Here is an 18,671-nt window from a genome sequence, read left to right on the forward strand (position 1 = left end):
TTTAACCTTAAATATACACAGCGTTATAATTTCAACCTGGGGGCTTTAGTTACTCCCTGCCCCCATGCTGGAAGCAGAATTGGTTAAAATGATCTTTAGTTGTTTTAGAAGTTCAAGGCTCAGAAAATATTAATTGGCTACATGATTTTTTTTAACTTAAATTTATTTATTTGGACAATTGAAAATAAATGCATATGAATTTGTTCACAATTGCTAGAGAGAGATGTGAGAAGAATACAGAAAGGATGATTAATACCATGATAAGATGACGAAAAGAATGATACGGGGGGGGGGGGGTGCCTCGGTGGCTCAGTCCATTGAGCATCTGACTTCAGTTTAGGTCATGATCTCATGGGTTGTAGGTTGGAGCCTGCTTCGAATTCTGTGTCTCCCTCTCTCTCTGTGCCTCCCCAGCTTGTGCTCTGTCTCTCAGAAATAAATAAATGTTTTAAAAAATTTTTTTAAAAGAATGAGGGGCGCTTGGATGGCTCAGCTGGCTGAGCATCTGACTTCAGCTCAGGTCATGATCTCATGGCTCATGGGTTCGAGCCCCACATCAGGCTCTGTGCTGACAGCTCAGAGCCTGGAGCCTGCTTCAGATTCTGTCTCTCCCTCTCTCTGCCCCTTCCCCACTCACCCTCTGTCTCTCTCTATCTCTCAAAAATAAATAAACATTAAAATTTTTTTTTAATTTTTAAAAGAGAATGATATCTGTGTAGATTTTTAGCATATTTGTCTGAAGGCATAAATATCTTCTAAAAAGAAAGAAAAAGAACAGCATTAGGATCAAATTATGAGCCACCTTTTCATGGGACACATGCTGTTTCTTCCCAGTAATCAAGGAAAGATAAGGAAATTATCATCCTCTCAAACAGACTGATGGAAATATAATTGGCACAGTCTTACCAGGGGGTAGTTTGAAAATATACATAAAAAAGATTTAAAACAGAAACAGCAGCCTTCTGAGCTAGCTATTCTACTTCAAGGAAATTATTTTAAGGAAATGATCCAGCACATGCAAAAAGATACAAATGACATGATGTTTGTCAGAGCACCGTTCTTAAATAGCAGAACAGAACAGACTGGTGACAACCTGCATAGGTGTATGTGTGTGTAGTTTCAAAACAGAAGTGTAACATTTTGGGGGGCCTACTTTTCCCCCCACTTAGATCTCTCTTATGAACACAAATATAGGTTTGTATTACACTGTGTCAGTTTATAGTAGTCTACTGTTGGGTGGTTAAGTAATTATGATAAACTATCATAGAAAATATGCAGCCATTTAAAACAGTGATTGAAATCTACCCTCGTAGATATGAAGATATGCTCAAGTTAGATATTTGAATGAAAAAAAAGGTCTCCAAAACATCAGGTACCGTATAATCCTATTTTTGCAAGCCCACAGAAATACGCGCGCACGTGTGTGTGTGTGTGTGTGTGTGTGTAAAATAACTTCATATATACACAGAAAAAAAGTATAAATGTTACCAGAGGTTATCTCTGAGAGTGGAATTTGAAATGACTTTCAAAATGTTTTCCTTTTTCTAATGAACATGTATTAAGGAAATTAACACGGGGGGTAGCTAGGTAGCTTAGTCAGTTGAATGTCCAACTTTGGCGCAGGTCACAATCTCACGGTTCCTGAGTTCGAGCCCCACGTCGTGCTCTTTGCTGTCAGTGCAGAGCCCACTCAGATCCTCTGTCCGCCCCACCCCCCCTGCACCCCATCGTCCCGTGCCTTCCCTGCTTGCACGCCGTCTCTCTCAAAAATAAATAAAAAAAACATTTAAGAAAAAATAAATTAATATGTTTCAAAAAAAAAAAGACAAAAACCCTTCGGCTGCCAACCTTCTGTGAGTGTGTGTGACCAGTGTTCAAATATTGCTGGGCATTGAAGGAGAAAAAAATAGAAAGCAAAGCAGAATCCACAGCCACGAGTCTAAATTTGCCATCAGAATATGAGCCTCTACCAATGTAGGACTAATGGGTTCTGTGGTTAGAGTGGAAGTGGGGGGCTGCTAGTGAGAGAAGGTTATCTGTGTGATGTCTTAAGGCTACTTAATTTATTTAATTTCACTGGGTTTTCTAGTCATGGACCGCATCCCTGGCCTTAACCAGCTGCCTCATGGTCGGACTTCTTCGTCGTAACACACACCTCACCCAAGATCTGTTCACTTGTCTTGATTCTATTGAAACGCCAACTCAGAGACTACTGCTAGAATCTTTGGTTTTATTGGATGACAGAGAGTATATCTAAGTATCTGTTAAGGACCAGCATGGTTTCCCACATGTGCAAGTACAGTTGACTTAGAAATTGCCTGAAACACAATGGTTTTTGTCGGTTGGTGAATAAATTGTTCTGTCCAGGTAAGCAGCTGTAGACACATCCTTGAGAGTAGATCATTTGAATTAGTAAGAGCCTTCTGTCTTAATTGCTAAAGGAAACAGAGCCTCTTTATTGATTTAAGAAATGAGGAAATTCCAGAGGCTGTCCAGTACCTTTGGCCACTCAAAGCTCGATCTCAGGTACGAAGCTCGATCTCGGGTATTTGTGTCGCCAGCCTCTCTCCGTATGAACAGTAGCATCTTCTGGTTTCTGCCCCATCCCTGTGAGGGTTACATACAGCACTGCCCCCTGCCTTCTCAGCAGTACCAGATGTTGTACTCTGTTCCTCTTGCTCGGCTCCTCTTGCTTGGCCCCCGGTCTTGTCCCAGCTGACAAACACTGTGAATGGAAGACAGCCAAGAACTCCATACAATGTGAGACAAAGGCTTTTTGGAAGCTTGCTTTTGCTAAAATAGAAACAGCTACCCTCACCCTCACCTTGGCCCCCAGCTTTTTACAACATCACATGATTGCACAAATGACACAGTGTGTTCTTTGCCTTGAACAGCTCTTGACTGGTTGTGGTCAGGTGAGTGATCAGCATCTTACATGCTCAGGAAGATACACCATCCCAGTACTTGAGCCGCCAGAGAGCAACATTCTAGAAGCAGTTTTGTGTACTATGTAATGGGAACTTAATCCAAGTTGGGATGAAACTCGGTGGGGAGACTAATGCATAAAAATGTTTGCTTTTATGGAACCAAAGTAAAAGGGGTACAAAAAGACACTAACCCATTGAGGTTAAGGTTAACATTTCCCAACTTTATCTCCCTTAATTAAAAGAAAAGTGAATGTAGAGAGTTACTTCACTACAAAGAGCTATCTAGCTCCACTCCATCACCAATAAGCCCAAGTAAAGACAAAAAGAAGTGTTTTACTGGATGGAATTTAAAAAAAAAAAAAAAAAAAACCTCCCAGAATTTAATCTCTGAACAGTATTATCTTTCTAGTAAGAGAGCCCAGATCTTGCTTCCCCATAACCTTCCAAGTTGCAGTCTGTGTTCTGTCTATCAGAAATTCCTCCTTCCCACCCACGAGTACCCTTCTGTTGTGGGAGAAGGAGGGCCTTTCCAATCTTTGGCCTGGGGCCAAGCCAACCCTCAAACTGTGGTTTTCTCTGAGTCTCCTTACTGAAGCATGGCTGTTTCCCACACCCAATAAAGAAGCAAAAGTCTTGTATATGTTGACCAGGTCTTGAGTGGAGGCCAGTGCTTACACAGCTCTCACATTCCCAAGACATTGACTGATGACGGTGTAGCCCATTCCCTGGGCTGTTAACCCGCAAGTGCAGAGTGCTAACATTGTATATCCAGACTCACATTTCTTAGAATTTATGTGGAGAGAACTTTATCTATTCTTCTATCCATTTATGAATGAATATCAGGACAAAACAATTCACATAATCTATTGTTGATGGAGTTGTAGGACTGGAGCCAATACATGGTATGAGAGGCTGATTTCTGCCAATAGTCTAATGAATTCATTTATATATCTGCTTTTTAACATTGCCTGAGTATTTTTGTGGGTTTCTTTATCAAATTTGATTGCTTTAATCTCATTACACTTAGCCTTGGCTTTGGTGAAATACCTGGGAACTTGTCTACATTACTGACTCTTGGGAAGTTTGGACAGTACAGAATTGTGATTTCATTGTCCATTTGGTATATTAGAGTGTGATGACTAAATAGCTGAGAACCTAGAAGCTGCTTTACTGTATTTGGGAAGAGTGTCTGCTTTTTTGAGATGCAGTACATTTGCATTATATTAAGGCTTAAACAAGCTGGACTTATTGGTAGATTGAGGATTATATCTCAGTTCAGGCGTCCGTTTCGCTGCATTTAGCAGACCCTCCCTTCTGCCCTATGCCACCATAGCTTAACAAATTAGAATTTTTCTTTTCCCCCATATAATCAGAAATCTAGAGTTAGGCTCTCCTGAACTCTATGGTACTGTCATGAGCCCATGCTTCTCTTGTCTTTATCCTTTACAATCCTTAGCAAGTGACTTCCACCCAAGGCCTGTCCACCTGATGCTAGCTGGATATCCATGTTCCGGATGGGAGGAAGAACAGTAAAGGGCAAAAATTGTGTCCTAACCCAGTTTGCCCCCTTTAAAGAGCTTTCCCGGAAGGTGCACATGGTTATTTCTAAGTACAGGAGAGATTGGGAAATATGGTTTTTTTTTAAGTGGACACACATCATTACCCAAACAAAAATTGGGGCAGTATTATTAGGAAGAAAGAAAGAAGTATTAGTATCCAGGCAAGTGACAGTCTCCTAAGCAAAAAATCCTCTTAATTTCTTCTATTTTGTTATTTGAGGTAAAAACTGTTCTTATCACTAACGAACGTTGGTGTCCTGCCACAAAATTTGCCACAAAATTTGCATCTAAGATCCTGCCACAAAATTTGCATCTAGGAAGATGAATTTATTTTTGTTTGGGATCTACAGAAAGTCTTGCTTACATTTTGTGGCTAAGTATAAGTTGATCACAGATAACACACTAGGCACTATTCAAAGTCCAGACAATGGTCCTATTACAAGATTACATCTCTGTAGAAACACAGACTTGACTATTTTTTTGCATGGGAATTTGGTTGTTACTAAAAAAAAAAATAAAAATGAGTAGTAGTTACGAGTTTTCTTACTTTCATTCATGGGGTAAAATTTATTAAGCGCCTGTTATGCACAAGGCATTCTACTAGGCACTGTGCATGAAAAAAAAATTAATCAGATGTCATTCAGCCATCTGCAGTGTGCAATGTCCAGAAGGAGAGAAAAGTACACATATCAGTGGCTGTAACGCAAGGTAGAATGAGCTAAATGTGATAAGACACACACAAATAAATTGTTACAAGCATTCAGAAGAGGAAAAGATTATTCCTGCCAGAGAAAATTGAGTAAATATGATCTGGGGAACCTAAACATATGTTTTCATTTTAAGCGTTTGCTTTCACAGCTAGTGAGCATCATCGTAAGACTAGAAAAGTATGTTGAAAAATGCCCAGCCAGCTGCCATTCACAGACCCTACAGAGGCAGACCTGCATGCCATCCCATCCTTCGGATCCTCAGCAAATGGAGGTGGGAGTTTGGGAAGGAATGGAGTGTTTGCCAAAGGTCTACAATGCGCCTGGTATTTGGTCTACTTCAGGAATCCTTTATTGAATGCCTGGGTGATATTGACATATGGGGGATCTTCATTTACCCCCAATAATCCAGCAAAGTAACTGTAATTGCCTGTGAGGAAGCTGAAGGTCAGAGAAGTTCGCTAACTTGAAAAGGTCACTGTTTATAACTGCCAGAGGCTACATTTGAGCCCAGGCACGTTTGGCTGCAAAGCCATGCTGTTCTTCTCTTACCTGAGTCTCTGCCTTTCACTGATGACCAAATCTGGATTTGTAGGCATAATAAGTGTTGAACAGTGAACTCCTTCAGCCCCGTCTAATGCTGAGTCCTGTACCCACCTGGTTAAAACTAGGGCGCCATTTGGATACTTTGACTAGTACCCAGAGTTAACTTTGTTACCTGCTTAAGTCTTAGGAGAACTTGACTTTTTTTTTTTTTTTTACCCTTGAATGATTAATTTTTGTAATAAATAACTACGTATGGATGGTACAAAATTCAAAAGGTTATAAATGATATGTAGTGAACAATTAGTTTCCCTCTTTCCTGGACCCCTAGCTAACCGGTTCTTCTCCATGGAGGTTCCTAGTTTTTTGTGTACCCTTTCAGAATTATTCTATGCACATATCAACCTTCTGTGTATGTGTGTGTGTTTCTGTGTGTTTTGTGTGTCTGTGTGTATGGTTGTGTATATTCTTTTTCCTTTTTTACACAAATAGGAGCTTACTACACTCACACCGTTCTGATCTTGCTCTTTTCATTCATTTTTTGTTTGTATTTAGAAGTCCCAGCAAGACTTTTTAACAAAAGAAAAAAACCTCAGTGATCTTGAAAATATGGTTAAGTTGTCACCACAGCAACATGTATTGAATGGATTTTTTTTTCTGATGGCAGTTCCTTTACAACACGAAAAATCACGCTCAATAAGGAATATTTTTATTTCCAAGAGCCCTTTGCTAACAGTGGCTTTTCTTTCTCAGCTACTCATCCAGTGAATTTGTTCATGGACGGCTGCTATAGAGCTCTTCAGCCCTGCTTCGGATTTCTAGTCTCCTCCCCATTCTGAAAGGGGCAACTTTCACTCTTCAATCTAAGGTCGTGTGTAGGGATGTAGTAGTGAAAATAAACTGACAGTAACCCTCTCCTGCCTCCTTCCTTCCTTTTAGTTGAGTCTCTCCCACAGATATTGAGACCCTCAGATATGGAAATGGTGTTTGAAAGGAATAGATTTGTTTTTGAGTCTGTCTTGCTGTACCCTACGGTTACTTGTCCTCAGAAGGCTTGCTGGAGCAGAATCAGGGTTCCTGGGCCCTCTTGGACCATCTGAAGACCTTCCCACATGTATACACCCCCCAACGCCTCCCTCCTGGCTTGGCCCATGGGCTTGGGTCTTCCTTTGTTCCCCTTCTTCCGTTCAGAGTTGGAGGTGAGGGAAGAGCTCTTCGGGTTCCCCTTTGCATGGTTTGCAGAGATGAAGAACATCTCAGTCCGAATGGTCCATTTGAAAATGCTGTAACCCTCTACTTCTGAAATTGCTTTGTTCTTTGTTAAGCCTGCCAAACACATTTACTCTGCACAAGAGTCTCTGATCCCTCTCAGACCTGCCTAGCCCAGGACCTTTGGACATATTTCCCTGAAATGGGACATTCCAAGGCATGAGTGTAGAAGGGTTGGTTAACATTTTGCTAAAGCTACCCAATTTATATTTTTTTATATCTTAAAGCATGAAAGTCATAAAAGACAAAAATAATATTAATAAAGTCTGTCTCTAAGGTGAATGCTTCCTAAGAGCTTCTGATCTTACCCTTTTGGCCTGGCCAGAAGGAAATGACATTTCTCCATGTCTCTTTAAATGCAGTGTCTTCTGATGGAAATCAATTGCCAGAAATCTTTTTAATAAAAAAACCTTCTGTATTTTGCCAATTGTATATTTTCTCTTAATATTATTTCACATTTAAAGCTTTTGTAACGCATGCATATTGAAAGCAGTGTTAATAGTATGGAATGATCAATAGCAAAATTTGTGGCCTCCCCCAAAGGAAACACCAATTGCTAATGAGGTAAATAAGTTATAAGCATTTTTTAAGCATCTACTTGAGAAAGTATACCTTTACATCCTAACTACAGACATATGTTGGTGTTTGTGACATTTAGATGGTGATTTTTAGGTCTTTATTGATCGGTAGGCTTACCCTCTAAGCAAATACACATTTGTATTGATCTTATATTCATACAGTAACTAGCATTCAGGTAGTGATTTTACTTTGAAAGCATTTTAAAATGTAAAGTCTTATGTTAATCCTTAAGTCAATGAGGTGTTAAAGAATTCTGCAAAGAGTCCTCAAGGCCACACATGGTCTGGCTGTTCTGTTCCAGCCTCCTGTCTCCACCTCTCTGCTCAACATGCCCTTGCCACACTGGCTTCTACCCACTCCTCATATGTGCACACCTTCTAGAAGAGTTCTGAGTTCTCTGAGTGGGCTGGAATTGAGTCAAGCTTCAAGCCACTTTTGTTCCTGTGCTTTATTTCTAGTACTTTGACACCCAGTAGGAGACATTCATTAAATATCTGTTGAACTTAACAGTGAAGGAAACGAAGACAGAGAGACCAGACGCTTTTCTAATTTCCACAGATGGATAATACATAGTACCCATATGCCCTGATTCCCAGCACAGTGTACTTTCAACAAGACCGTTTCAACTCTCTCCTTCCAGACCTCTCCATTCTCTGAATCTGGACCTACACTGGCAGTATTAGAGAAATTTTTCCTAAAAAATTACTTTAGCAATCTCCCTTTTCCTTTTGTCCCACTTCAGGATTACAACCCAGTTACTCATTTATAGCAAATGGCTTATGAAGGACATCTCCAACGACCTTTCTTTTTCTCTTCCTTGTAGGCCATCTTTGGCAGCCAGACACTACCTAACTCCAATTTATGGACAATAAATAATGGTGCAGCTTGCAGAATTTCAAGTGCCACAGCTAGTGGCCAGAAGCCAGCCGCTCTGCCGCAAAAAGTGGTGCTGGCTCCAAGTTCTTCCTCCTCGCTGGTCCCCAAGCCCCCAGCCAATCACAAACAAGTCCTCAGGAAGATGACCTCCCAGAAGGCCTCCAAGTAAGTTTTCCTTAATCTCCTGTTCAGTTTCTTCTGAGTCGTATCCATTCTGTGCTAAGAGTACTCTTCGTTTATGAGGCCTTCAAAATAGTTGGTACTGTACAGAAGACAAGAACACCTGATGGGGACTGAAAGTTAACTCTGGTTCTCAGCCTGGGCTGAGAGTCACCTGGGGAACTAGTGGACCATGCTGAAGTTTGGGCTGTGTACCCTGTGGGAGGGGCAGGTGCTGCTCTTAGGTTCTCCGGGGATTGTGATGAGCGCTGATGGCGGGGTTCAAGGTCACTGCCAGTGACTAAGTCTTCCAGCCTCTGGCAGGAGCTACCATCAGACAGTGCACTGGGTAACAGTGCTGAACCGTGGGTTTGGAGAAAGGAAATGCAAACTTCTTCCTGATGTGTTTTTTTCCTGGTCTTTCTAAAGAGTCAGATTTTTTCAATTTCATCTAAAATTCTGTATGCCTTCCCCCTCTCTTCCCCGCCCCCCCCCCCCCCATACACCTGTATTCGTTGTTCACTCCTAGGGATTTGAATGGGAAGACACTGGATTGGGATTTCATTGAGGGGGTTAGGAAGGGGCAGTTTGTGGTTGAAGGCCAAGAGCACAGTGAGAAGGAAGCTGTATGGCTCTTCAGCCTGGAAAGAGTAGAAGTGAGCCCTCAAGGGTGTAGCTCCGGAGCCAGACTGCCTGTACTCACACCCTCACGCACTAACTGTTTAGTAACTGAAGACCTTTGGTCGGTTGCAAGTTACTTAATCAGTTAGCCTCAGTCTCCTCATTTGTGAAGCGGAGATAATAAAGAGGATCTGCTTCACAGAATGTTGATAAATACTAGCAGAGTTAATGCATGTAATACTTTGCATGTAGAACATCTAGAGCAAGACTAGCACACAGAGGAACTCAGTGAACCTTAATTACCATCATAAACATTCTAGAATCATGCTCTCTTCCTCGGGTTCAGGAAGCCCTCAGGTAGGAGAATCAGCGAGCCGGATGTGCATGTTGAATTTGCCAGTATGCGCCTTGTTTGTGGATCCTCTGAGTATTGCCAGTACCCTGAGCTGGCCCGTGGTGGCCCACTGGGGCCGGCTCGTCTGCTGGTAGGGAGGGGGCCTTGTCAGCAGGCAGCAGGACCATTTGCCGCCCTGAACTCAGTGCTGGCAGGAGAACTCTTCAGCCTTTTGAGATGAAATTGCGGCTCTATGGACAAACTTTGCTGCATTTTTGTGGTTTCTTCTCTCTGACAGGCAGGAGTGTGGGAAAACCGGAAACAGCTCAGCACCAAAAATGCACAGAAGGGGGGAAAAAAAGCAAGATTTCTTCAGAATTTAAGAAATATAATCCAAGTATCAAAAGGCATGCTGTAAGGCGTTGTTCCAGGAAATAGTTTCCAATTTGCCTTTAAAATTCTAGCACAAGTCTCTGAAGCTAAGTAAGTTAGTACTAATGGAGACCTTGACGTTCCTTCACTTAACGTGTATAATGTACAGTGTCGTGGGGAGCCCCACTGTCTTCAATAGTCTTCTGACTTTTAGGAAAAGGAATGGCATTGTTCTTATTTGACCTGACCCAATGAAAAGTTCCCTCTAAGAAGTATTCACATAAAGGTTTTTTTTTCTTTAACTAACCTTTTTATTTTATAATAATTTTAGATTTACAGAAAAATTGTAAAGACAGAACACACAAAGATAGAAACACCCCATTTTCCCCATTGTTAACATCATTTATTGCCATGGTGCATTTGAAGAAGGTACCATCCTGAGAAACTGTCATTGATACGTTATTAAGAACTAAACTCCATACTTTATTTGGATTGATGAAGTTATTATTATTTTTTTTTAACATTTATTCATTTTTGAGAGTCAGAGAGATACCTAGCGCGAGCAGTAGAGGAGCAGAGAGAGAGAGAGAGAAGGGGGCACAGAATCCGAAGCAGGCTCCAGGCTCTGAGCTGTCAGCACAGAGCCCGACGTGAGGCTCAACCCATGAACTGTGAGATCATGACCTGAGCCAAAGTCGGATGCTTAACCGACTGAGTCCCCCAGGTGCCCCTTGATGAAGTTATAGTTAATCTAGAGAAACCTTTCACAGATCCTTGAGTATCAGTCGATATATTCTTATGTTCTAAAGTAATTCATGTTCCTAGCCAGCCTAGCAAGTTACTTAACATTTATGTGACTTCGTTTCCTATTTAAAATGGGAGTAATAATAGTACTTGCCTCATGGGGTTATCAAGAGGAACAAATGAATTAATGTCAAGCACAAATATCATGCCTGGTACATAATGTATGCTAAATAAGTGTTAGGTGTTATACTGTTATCATTTAGGTTAATACTGGGATGTCATTTCAGGAAATTTTCATATAACTTTTTACTTTCGTCTTGCAAGATATGTTGCTTCATTTGCTAGGAGCTCATTTTGGCCTTTATTCTGGCTCCGTTCAGATTAATCAGGAACCATCAGTTATGAGTGGTGATACTGAGTCACACTCGGGAATGCCATAGTTGCCCCAAGAGACACAACTAATGAGAAGTTGTAATGAGCTTTTGACTGCGCCAAGCCCTGTGTTTTGGGGTTGAACTTCAAACTTCTCCTAGCACAGAAGTTGGCATTGGACAAATATAGAAGCAATTTCCAAGAGCATCAAAGTTTCCACATCCTAGAGGGTTGAGTTTAGAGAACAATAGAACATAAAAGATGGAATGTCATTTGGAGTTGGTGCAAAGGGAGTTGAGAATCAGAACAGTGGGGTCCTATTTCTTTATGATAATATTGAAGTCACTTTCCCTCTAAAGGTTTCAGTTTCCCATCTGTAAAACAAAACCACTGTCCCCACTGAATAATTAACCAAAATAACTGGTTTTCTGTCTATTCCATTGAAAGCTTTTTATGAGCACATTTCTTTTTTAATCTTGTTGCTTTACAGCCATTTCCTCATCCCCTCTTGGCCCACAAGTTCTTTGTTATAGTCCTCAAATTCATATATTTATATTTCCTTTAGCTAAATCTCATTTGTCAATTCTGTGGAGAGGAGGATTTAGATTTTTTTTTTTTTTTTTTACCCTTTCCGTAGTGCCAATAGCCTTTCTTGATTTTCCTCTCTAGTGTTTGCAACACTTCATAATTTAGTACCCACTTCAGATCCTCCTTTTAAAACTATTTGTGGTATTTCTTCCAAACAGTCAGCTGAACTAAGAGGAATGACAGCCTAGGAACAACTACATGCATATGAACTGTGTCTTCCTTGTAAATGACCTTTTCCTCAGAGCCAGACTCATACTCTCCAGGAACATGGAGAAAGAAACCTAAGGAGATTAAAATTTGCCAGGGTCATGGGCAAAACTCACAGACTAGAGATAACTTCGGAAGGGCAGAGTCAAAGCTGTTGTACCTGGGGCTTCTCTGAAGAAAAAAACTACGAAAGAAACACCAGGGCTTAACTAAAGTGCTTTTCTTTCAATAGCTGAGATTACCTTTCCTTGCCTAGGTTTTAGGATATTCTACAGCAGGGTGACCTCAGTGGAAATTGAAGGTAACTGCTTGTTCTGTGTCAGCACCCAGGACAGTGGTGTTTGTTAATGGCTACTGGGCATTAGGAAGGGAGGAGAGAGGCCAGGAGCCCAGCAGTGTGGGCAGACCGGTACCAGTTCATGTGACCTGAGCATGTGTGATATTAGCAATACGATGAAAGATGCTCAGAGATTAACGTCAGACACATATAAAAATAAGGGTCAGGTTTAAAAAATATGCTGTATCTTTTTTTTTATTATTGAATATTTACTTTAAATATTTATTGTAGTCATTGGTTTTTTTTGTTTCTGTTTTTGTTTTTTGTCATTTACTTCCAAGTTAGTTAACATATAGTGCAATAATGATTTCAGGAGTAAAATCCAGCGATTCATCCCCTACATATAACACCTAGTGCTCATCCCAGTAAGTGTCCTTCCTAATGCCCCTTGCCCATTTAGCCCGTCCCCCCACCCACAACTCCTCTAGCGACCGTCAGTTTGTCCTCTGTACTTAAGAGTCTCTTATGTTTTTCTCCCTCCCTATTTTTATATGATTTTTGCTTCCCTTCCTTTATGCTCATCTGTTTTGTATCTTAAATTCCACATATGAGTGAAGTCATATGATATTTGTCTTTCTCTGGCTAACTTATTTCACTTAGTGTAATACACTCTAGTTCCATCCATGTTATTGCAAATGGCAAGATTTCATTCTTTTTGATTGCTGAGCAATATTCCATTGTATGTATGTGTGTGTGTGTGTGTGTGTGTGTGTGTGTGTGTGTGTATATATATATATATATATATATATATATATATATATATATATACATACATACATATTCTTTATCCATTCGTCTGTCGATGGACATTGGACTCTTTCCATACTTTGGCTATCATTGATAGCATTGGTGTAAATATTGGGATGCATGTGCCCCTTCAAAACGCCACACCTACATCCTTTGGATAAATACCTAGCAGTGCAATTGCTGGGTCATAGGGTAGTTCTGTCTTCAATTTTGGAGGGAACCTCCATACTGTTTTCTAGACTGGCTGCTCCAGTTTGCATTCCCACCAGCAGTGCAAAAGGGTTCCTCTTTGTCCGCATCCTCGCCAACATCTGTTGTTGCCTGAGTTGTTAATTTTAGCCATTCTGACAGGTGTGAGATGGTATATCATTGTGGCTTTGATTTGTATTTCCCTGATGATGGGTGATGTTGAGCATGTTTTCATGTATCTGTTAGCCATCTGGATGTCTTCTTTAGAAAAGTGTCTATTCATGTCTTTTGCCCATTTCTTCACTGGATTATTTGCTGTATCTTTTTAACATATGAGTCATTAACATGAGGCAAAGTGATGAGCAGTTATAATGGTCCAAAAATAGGTTCTTGATGTGAGGATACAAGATGTCGTGTCTTCTATCAGCCTTTTAGCCTTTTTACTTATGCATAGTTTCAAGAAATATGATTGAATCTGTGGCGTTCCCATCCTTAAATACAGGATTCTCTAAATTATGCATTTCCAAAATATATAATGATAGGCTTTTAGTGCTGAAAGATATAAGATTGCAGGCATAGTGCAAGGCTATGAGTGTAGCAAGGCACACAGCTAGTCAGTGGCAGAGCTAAAGCCGAATCTGTGTCACCTACTGTGCGCCAACCACAGACTCTTCCCAGTAGACCACCGATTTGAAAGACCCCCACCAACCCATTCACATCCATTCTGTATAGCAAATGATAGGTTAATCGTCCTAAAAAATTGCCTTTGGGAGAATGCAAAGTAAGCACTTAGGAGCTCACTCCCCTCCGTTTCCACACCAATTTTACCACTTAAGTGACCACTGAAATACTCAAAAGGAGGAAGAATTATTACCACTCATACTAAAGTGTGGAGAGAATTTGTGGTAAATGTAGCATGAAAAGGATTGAATTGAAGAACACTACTAAAGGCTTTTATATACTCTCTTCCTTATGAGAGTGAAGTGTAGGAAATGGGTGAGAGGCTTGGAACCCACTGATAACACCCTCTCACTCTAAGGGGCAGGGCCTGGAAGTGGGAGAAGGGAGGGCTAGTCAAGGAGCCTGCCACTTAGACTCTTTCCTCCACAAGCCCTCAGCATGTGGACCTCAGTAGTGGCATTAGGAGATCTTAGGGTTTGCTTTTGGCATGGATGATGACATCAGTCAAAGAACTAGGTCCTTGTAACCACACCTAACCAAAAGTTGCCGCTGGTATGTGTGTGGTCCAGTGGGGAGGAGAAGTACATGAGAGTCATGGAATGATGTGCCTTCCCTTGGTGATTCATACTTGGGTAATTTAAATTAGAATCTTACTTCTCATCCCTGCCACTGGGATATTAAAATGGTTGTTAAAATGGGACTCTAACTGCTGGATATTTCCCACCTCTCACTTTTCTTTATTATCTGCATAGGAAAATCCCTTTTTAAAAGATTTGGGTAGGATCTTATGGATTTTGTAGAATCCGTATCAGTTCTTCCATGATCATGAGCCTTTAACGGCAAACTTAGACTCTCCTCTCAGAGGGTGAGCAAATATTTAAAAATCTTGGGGCCTATAGCTTAAAAGAAAGCTCCATGGAGAAGATTTAGGGGAGCTGTCAACCCCTGAAATCCATTAAAGCAAGCAAAAAAACAACATTTTAGAAAATCCCTAATGTGTATTCTTGACAAAAGTTAAGCATAGAGTGCATTGATGTGTAGAGCTTCAAAAAGCTATCTCATGTAGAGAGCAAGCAGTCTGTGGTCAGGGAGGATATGAGAAATACCTAAGTGAAAAATTGGGTTAACCACAGTGAATTGGGCACTGTAGAAAACTTAATTAGTAAAATAGAGGACAGATTTCAAAAAGTCTTTCAAAATTCTGAGGAAAAGTGTACAAAGGTAAAAATATTGAAATAAAAGGTAGATTCCACCTAAAATAACAAATTCCAGAAAGAGAAGTAATAGTCATTATTATAGGCAAAATAGACCCAACATAAGGGCATGAGGGTTTTGAACAACATAATTGTGAGATTAAATTAATAGGTACACAGTTTTGTGCCCTGCAGAGCTCCCATGGAATATTCTTCAAAACTAGAACAGGGGTACCTAGGTGGCTCAGTTGGTTGGGTGTGTGGCTTCTGCTCACCTCATGATCTTGCAGTTCCTAAATTCGAGCCCCACATCGGGCTCTGTGCTGACAGCTCAGAGCCCGGAGCCTGCTTCGGATTCTGTCACCCCCTGCCCCCATCTGCCCTTCCCCGGCTCGCACTCTGTCTCTCCCTTTCAAAAGTAAGTAAACATTAAACAATATATTTAAAAAACTGGAACATTTCAACTGAATCCTCAAAGAATAGAAGCATACAGACTCATTCTCAGACTACTTTGCAATAAAATGAGATATTAGAATAAAAGTCTATACAAAATGCCCAAATAATTTTGGAGTTTTTATTTTTTATTTTTTTAATGTTTATTTGTTTTGAGAGAGAGGGAATGAGAGAGAGAGAATATGAATCCCAAGCAGGCTCCATGCTCAGCTCAGAGTCTGGTATGGTGCTCAAACCCACAAACCTTGATGTCATGACCTGAGCCGAGATCAAGAGTTGGACACTTAACTGACTGAGCCACCTAGGCATCCCTAAAGCGGAAATATTTTTTTAAATAATGAAAAGAAGTATATATGTCAAAACTTAAAGTTGAAATGTAACCAAAGATGTACTCAAAGGTAAATTCGTAATATTAGTTATTTTCATTGTTATAATGTAGGAAGATTGAAAAGAAATTAACGAAGACACAAATGGCAGATTGGCTTCAACTGATATACTGGCTTTGGCTGATTACCGAGAGTGTTTTGTTGACAAGAGTTATGAGCACTTCTCTGAGCCTGGCAAGAAAGAGTGCTCTGATAGATTAGTAATGTCTGCTGCAGGCAGGGAGGATGAGTGGTTAATGTTTGTCATACCTGAACTAAGCTTCCATCTTTTGAAGTTAGAAAAGGGTCAATAAAACAAAGCTAAGAAAAAAAAAAAATCAAAGGAAATCAAGAAGAAAACCAATATAAAGTCAAAAGCAGCAAAAAAGTTATATTCAAAACCTTATTTAGTTTGGGATATGGGGACAGAGAAGGATAAAATAAACATAGCTCTGCCAGACAAAGAAGAGAATTAAAAATAAGAAAAATGTTTTAAAAGTAGATATAGGGGAGACTGAAAATTATGAGAACCCTGCATAATTGTGTGCTACTAAATTTTAAAACTGAATGAAAGGTAATATTTTCAAAAATATGAACTATCAAGATTGGTTCTTGAATAAAAAGAACACCCAAGTAGAACAGGGTAGCAATCTTAAACTATCCAAATTGGTTCTTAAAGAAATGGGGTACATGAGTAGGCCTAGGAAACAATTTTTAAATATCATCTCTAAAATAGTTCTTTGAACCTTTTTTCCAAAATCTTTGGAGGCTTCCAGGTGCCTACATGGTAAAGTTGAGAGTCCTTAGTCTGACAGGAAAGCCTTCTGCAAAATGTCCTCTATCCTGTCTGCAGCCTTTTCTATACAGTCTTACAGTGTGCTCCACACACGTGCTTCCATATAGTGTTCTTACATGCTCATGTTATCCCCTCTTCCTCATGCCCTTTGCCCTCTTGAATCTAAGTCCTGTGTTTTATTCAAGATCAGGTTTTCATTTACCACCTTGATGCAGCTTTGCCAAGAGCTTCAGCTAACTCTACCGTCTACTTCCTTGTCGAATTTTCCTTTTTATATGTGTTCTTCTCATCAGCCTCTAGGGACAGATATCTTGTCCTTACCCTTTTATCACATAGGTACTGAATGTCCATTATGCCGGGCATTGCTCTAAGTATTGGTAATAACACCAGTGGACAGGACAGACACAAGCCCGGTTTCCATGAAGTTTATCTTTAAGAGCGGAGAGAGAAATGTATTCCCTGGACCCTGATCTGGCTTATATTCATGACAAGGTCACAGGAGATGGTGGTAGAGGAGACAGTGGTAAAGACAGAGATGTGCTAGAGACGGTGGTTGGGGCGGTGGTGGTGATGTGGTTTGCATATCAAGGTGTATGTGTCAGGGATAACCAAATAGCAATTATCCCATCATTACTTATTTATACTGCATAGAGTAGAGTAGAGCAGTAAAGCCCAATTGCTAACAGCCCAGGATTTCATATTAGATTTGAATCCAAGCGCCTTCATTTAATTGACTGTTATTTGGAGCTATCTCTAAGCCTCTGTGTCATTATCTGTACAATATTACCTACGTTGAGGGATTGTTCTTAGGATTAAATGAGATCAGGTATTGTCCTGACATATATCAAGTGTCCAGTGCATGTGTGCTGGTACAGTTATAATTTCTGCTGCCACCGCTGTGCCCTATTAAAAGAAATTGCATTCTTGTTGTTAGTAAGCTGATACTCGTAAGTATGATTTGGCTCTATCTGGCAAGGCTATGGAAATTCAAATACATTCTGAGATCCTGAATGCTAATAATGCTAATGACTATTGAAAGCAAGGGCTTAGCTTCAAATAAAACAAAAGATTAGATTTGGACACACTGACTCCCAGTCAAGTTGTCTCCATAAGTTCACACTTAATACTCTCCTTCTGCTTCAAATACACTGCAGTGATAAAAAACACCCAAAGGACCTACCTGACCTTCAGAACGAGGGAGCCTCTCCTTGGCTCCCAAATGTGCAGAAATAACTGAGGATCAGTGAATGAGGCTGAAACACCAAGCTTTCTGAACTCTGCTTTGGGAGCAGGCAGTGACAGCCCAGAGTTCAGCCCCTGTAGCATGTTGGGGCCTAAAAGTTCCCTCCCTACCCAAGAGGAAAGACGAAGAAGCCAGGCTCATTAACTGGCAATAAAACAGTAATTTTTCAGCTGGGGACGATGTGGCCCCAGAAGACATCTGGCAATGCCTGGAGTAATTTTTGATTACCATAGCTGGGCAGGGGCGAGGGGTTTCAATTGGCATCTAATGAATCGAGTGTAGGGATGCTGGTAAACGTCCTGAAAAGCACCTGATAGTTCCCCACAACAAAGAATTATCCAGTCCAAAATGTCAGTAGCACCAAGATACTATTGGAATGCAGTGGGCTCTCCTAATGGGAGACTGATGAAACTGACATGGACCCATTGCCTGAGGCCACATCTTTATATGAGGCTGTGGGCCTACAGAGTCAGGAGGATAATGACACACCCTTGCACCTGCTCATGTTTCAAAACTCACCTGGATTTCTAAATATGACTGAGGCAAGAGCACTGAAATACCACTGGAAAGTCTGGTTCTGGACTAGGGTGATGGGCCCTAGGTGGAAGCAGTTATAAAAACTTCTGCCAGGGAGGGGTGAGCAAATACAGAGACAAGGGAAGAAATGATTCCTATTCAGAATAAGCCTACAAACTAAAGTTGCAAAACACATGAGTAAATCTGAATCTAAGAAGGATTGCCAACAAAGCTGACAACTGGAACATGAATTCCTTAGAAATGAAATTAACATTTTTGAACAGCCAGACATGT

At 40.6% G+C, this 18,671-nt stretch overlaps 1 protein-coding gene across 17 annotated transcripts in view; it reads left to right on the forward strand.

Moving 5' to 3' along the window:
* The window catches only part of TTLL5 (tubulin tyrosine ligase like 5), a 286,889-nt gene that overhangs the window by 208,361 nt on the left and 59,857 nt on the right, over positions 1–18,671 (forward strand). For 16 of the 17 annotated variants that reach the window (XR_013556016.2, XR_013556017.2, XM_078447986.2 and 13 more), the window contains one exon: positions 8,408–8,625. Coding sequence is in view for 15 of the 17 variants with exons in the window: in XM_078447986.2 (XP_078304112.2) it covers positions 8,408–8,625 (218 nt within the window). In the remaining 2 variants the exon portion in view is untranslated. Of the gene's footprint in view, positions 1–8,407; positions 8,626–18,671 lie in introns of those variants that run through there. The other variant, XM_078447999.2, reaches the window with a different exon arrangement.

Source organism: Panthera onca, chromosome B3 (assembly GCF_046562875.1).
Source record: "Panthera onca isolate mPanOnc1 chromosome B3, mPanOnc1 haplotype 2, whole genome shotgun sequence".
Lineage (NCBI taxonomy): Eukaryota > Metazoa > Chordata > Mammalia > Carnivora > Felidae > Panthera > Panthera onca.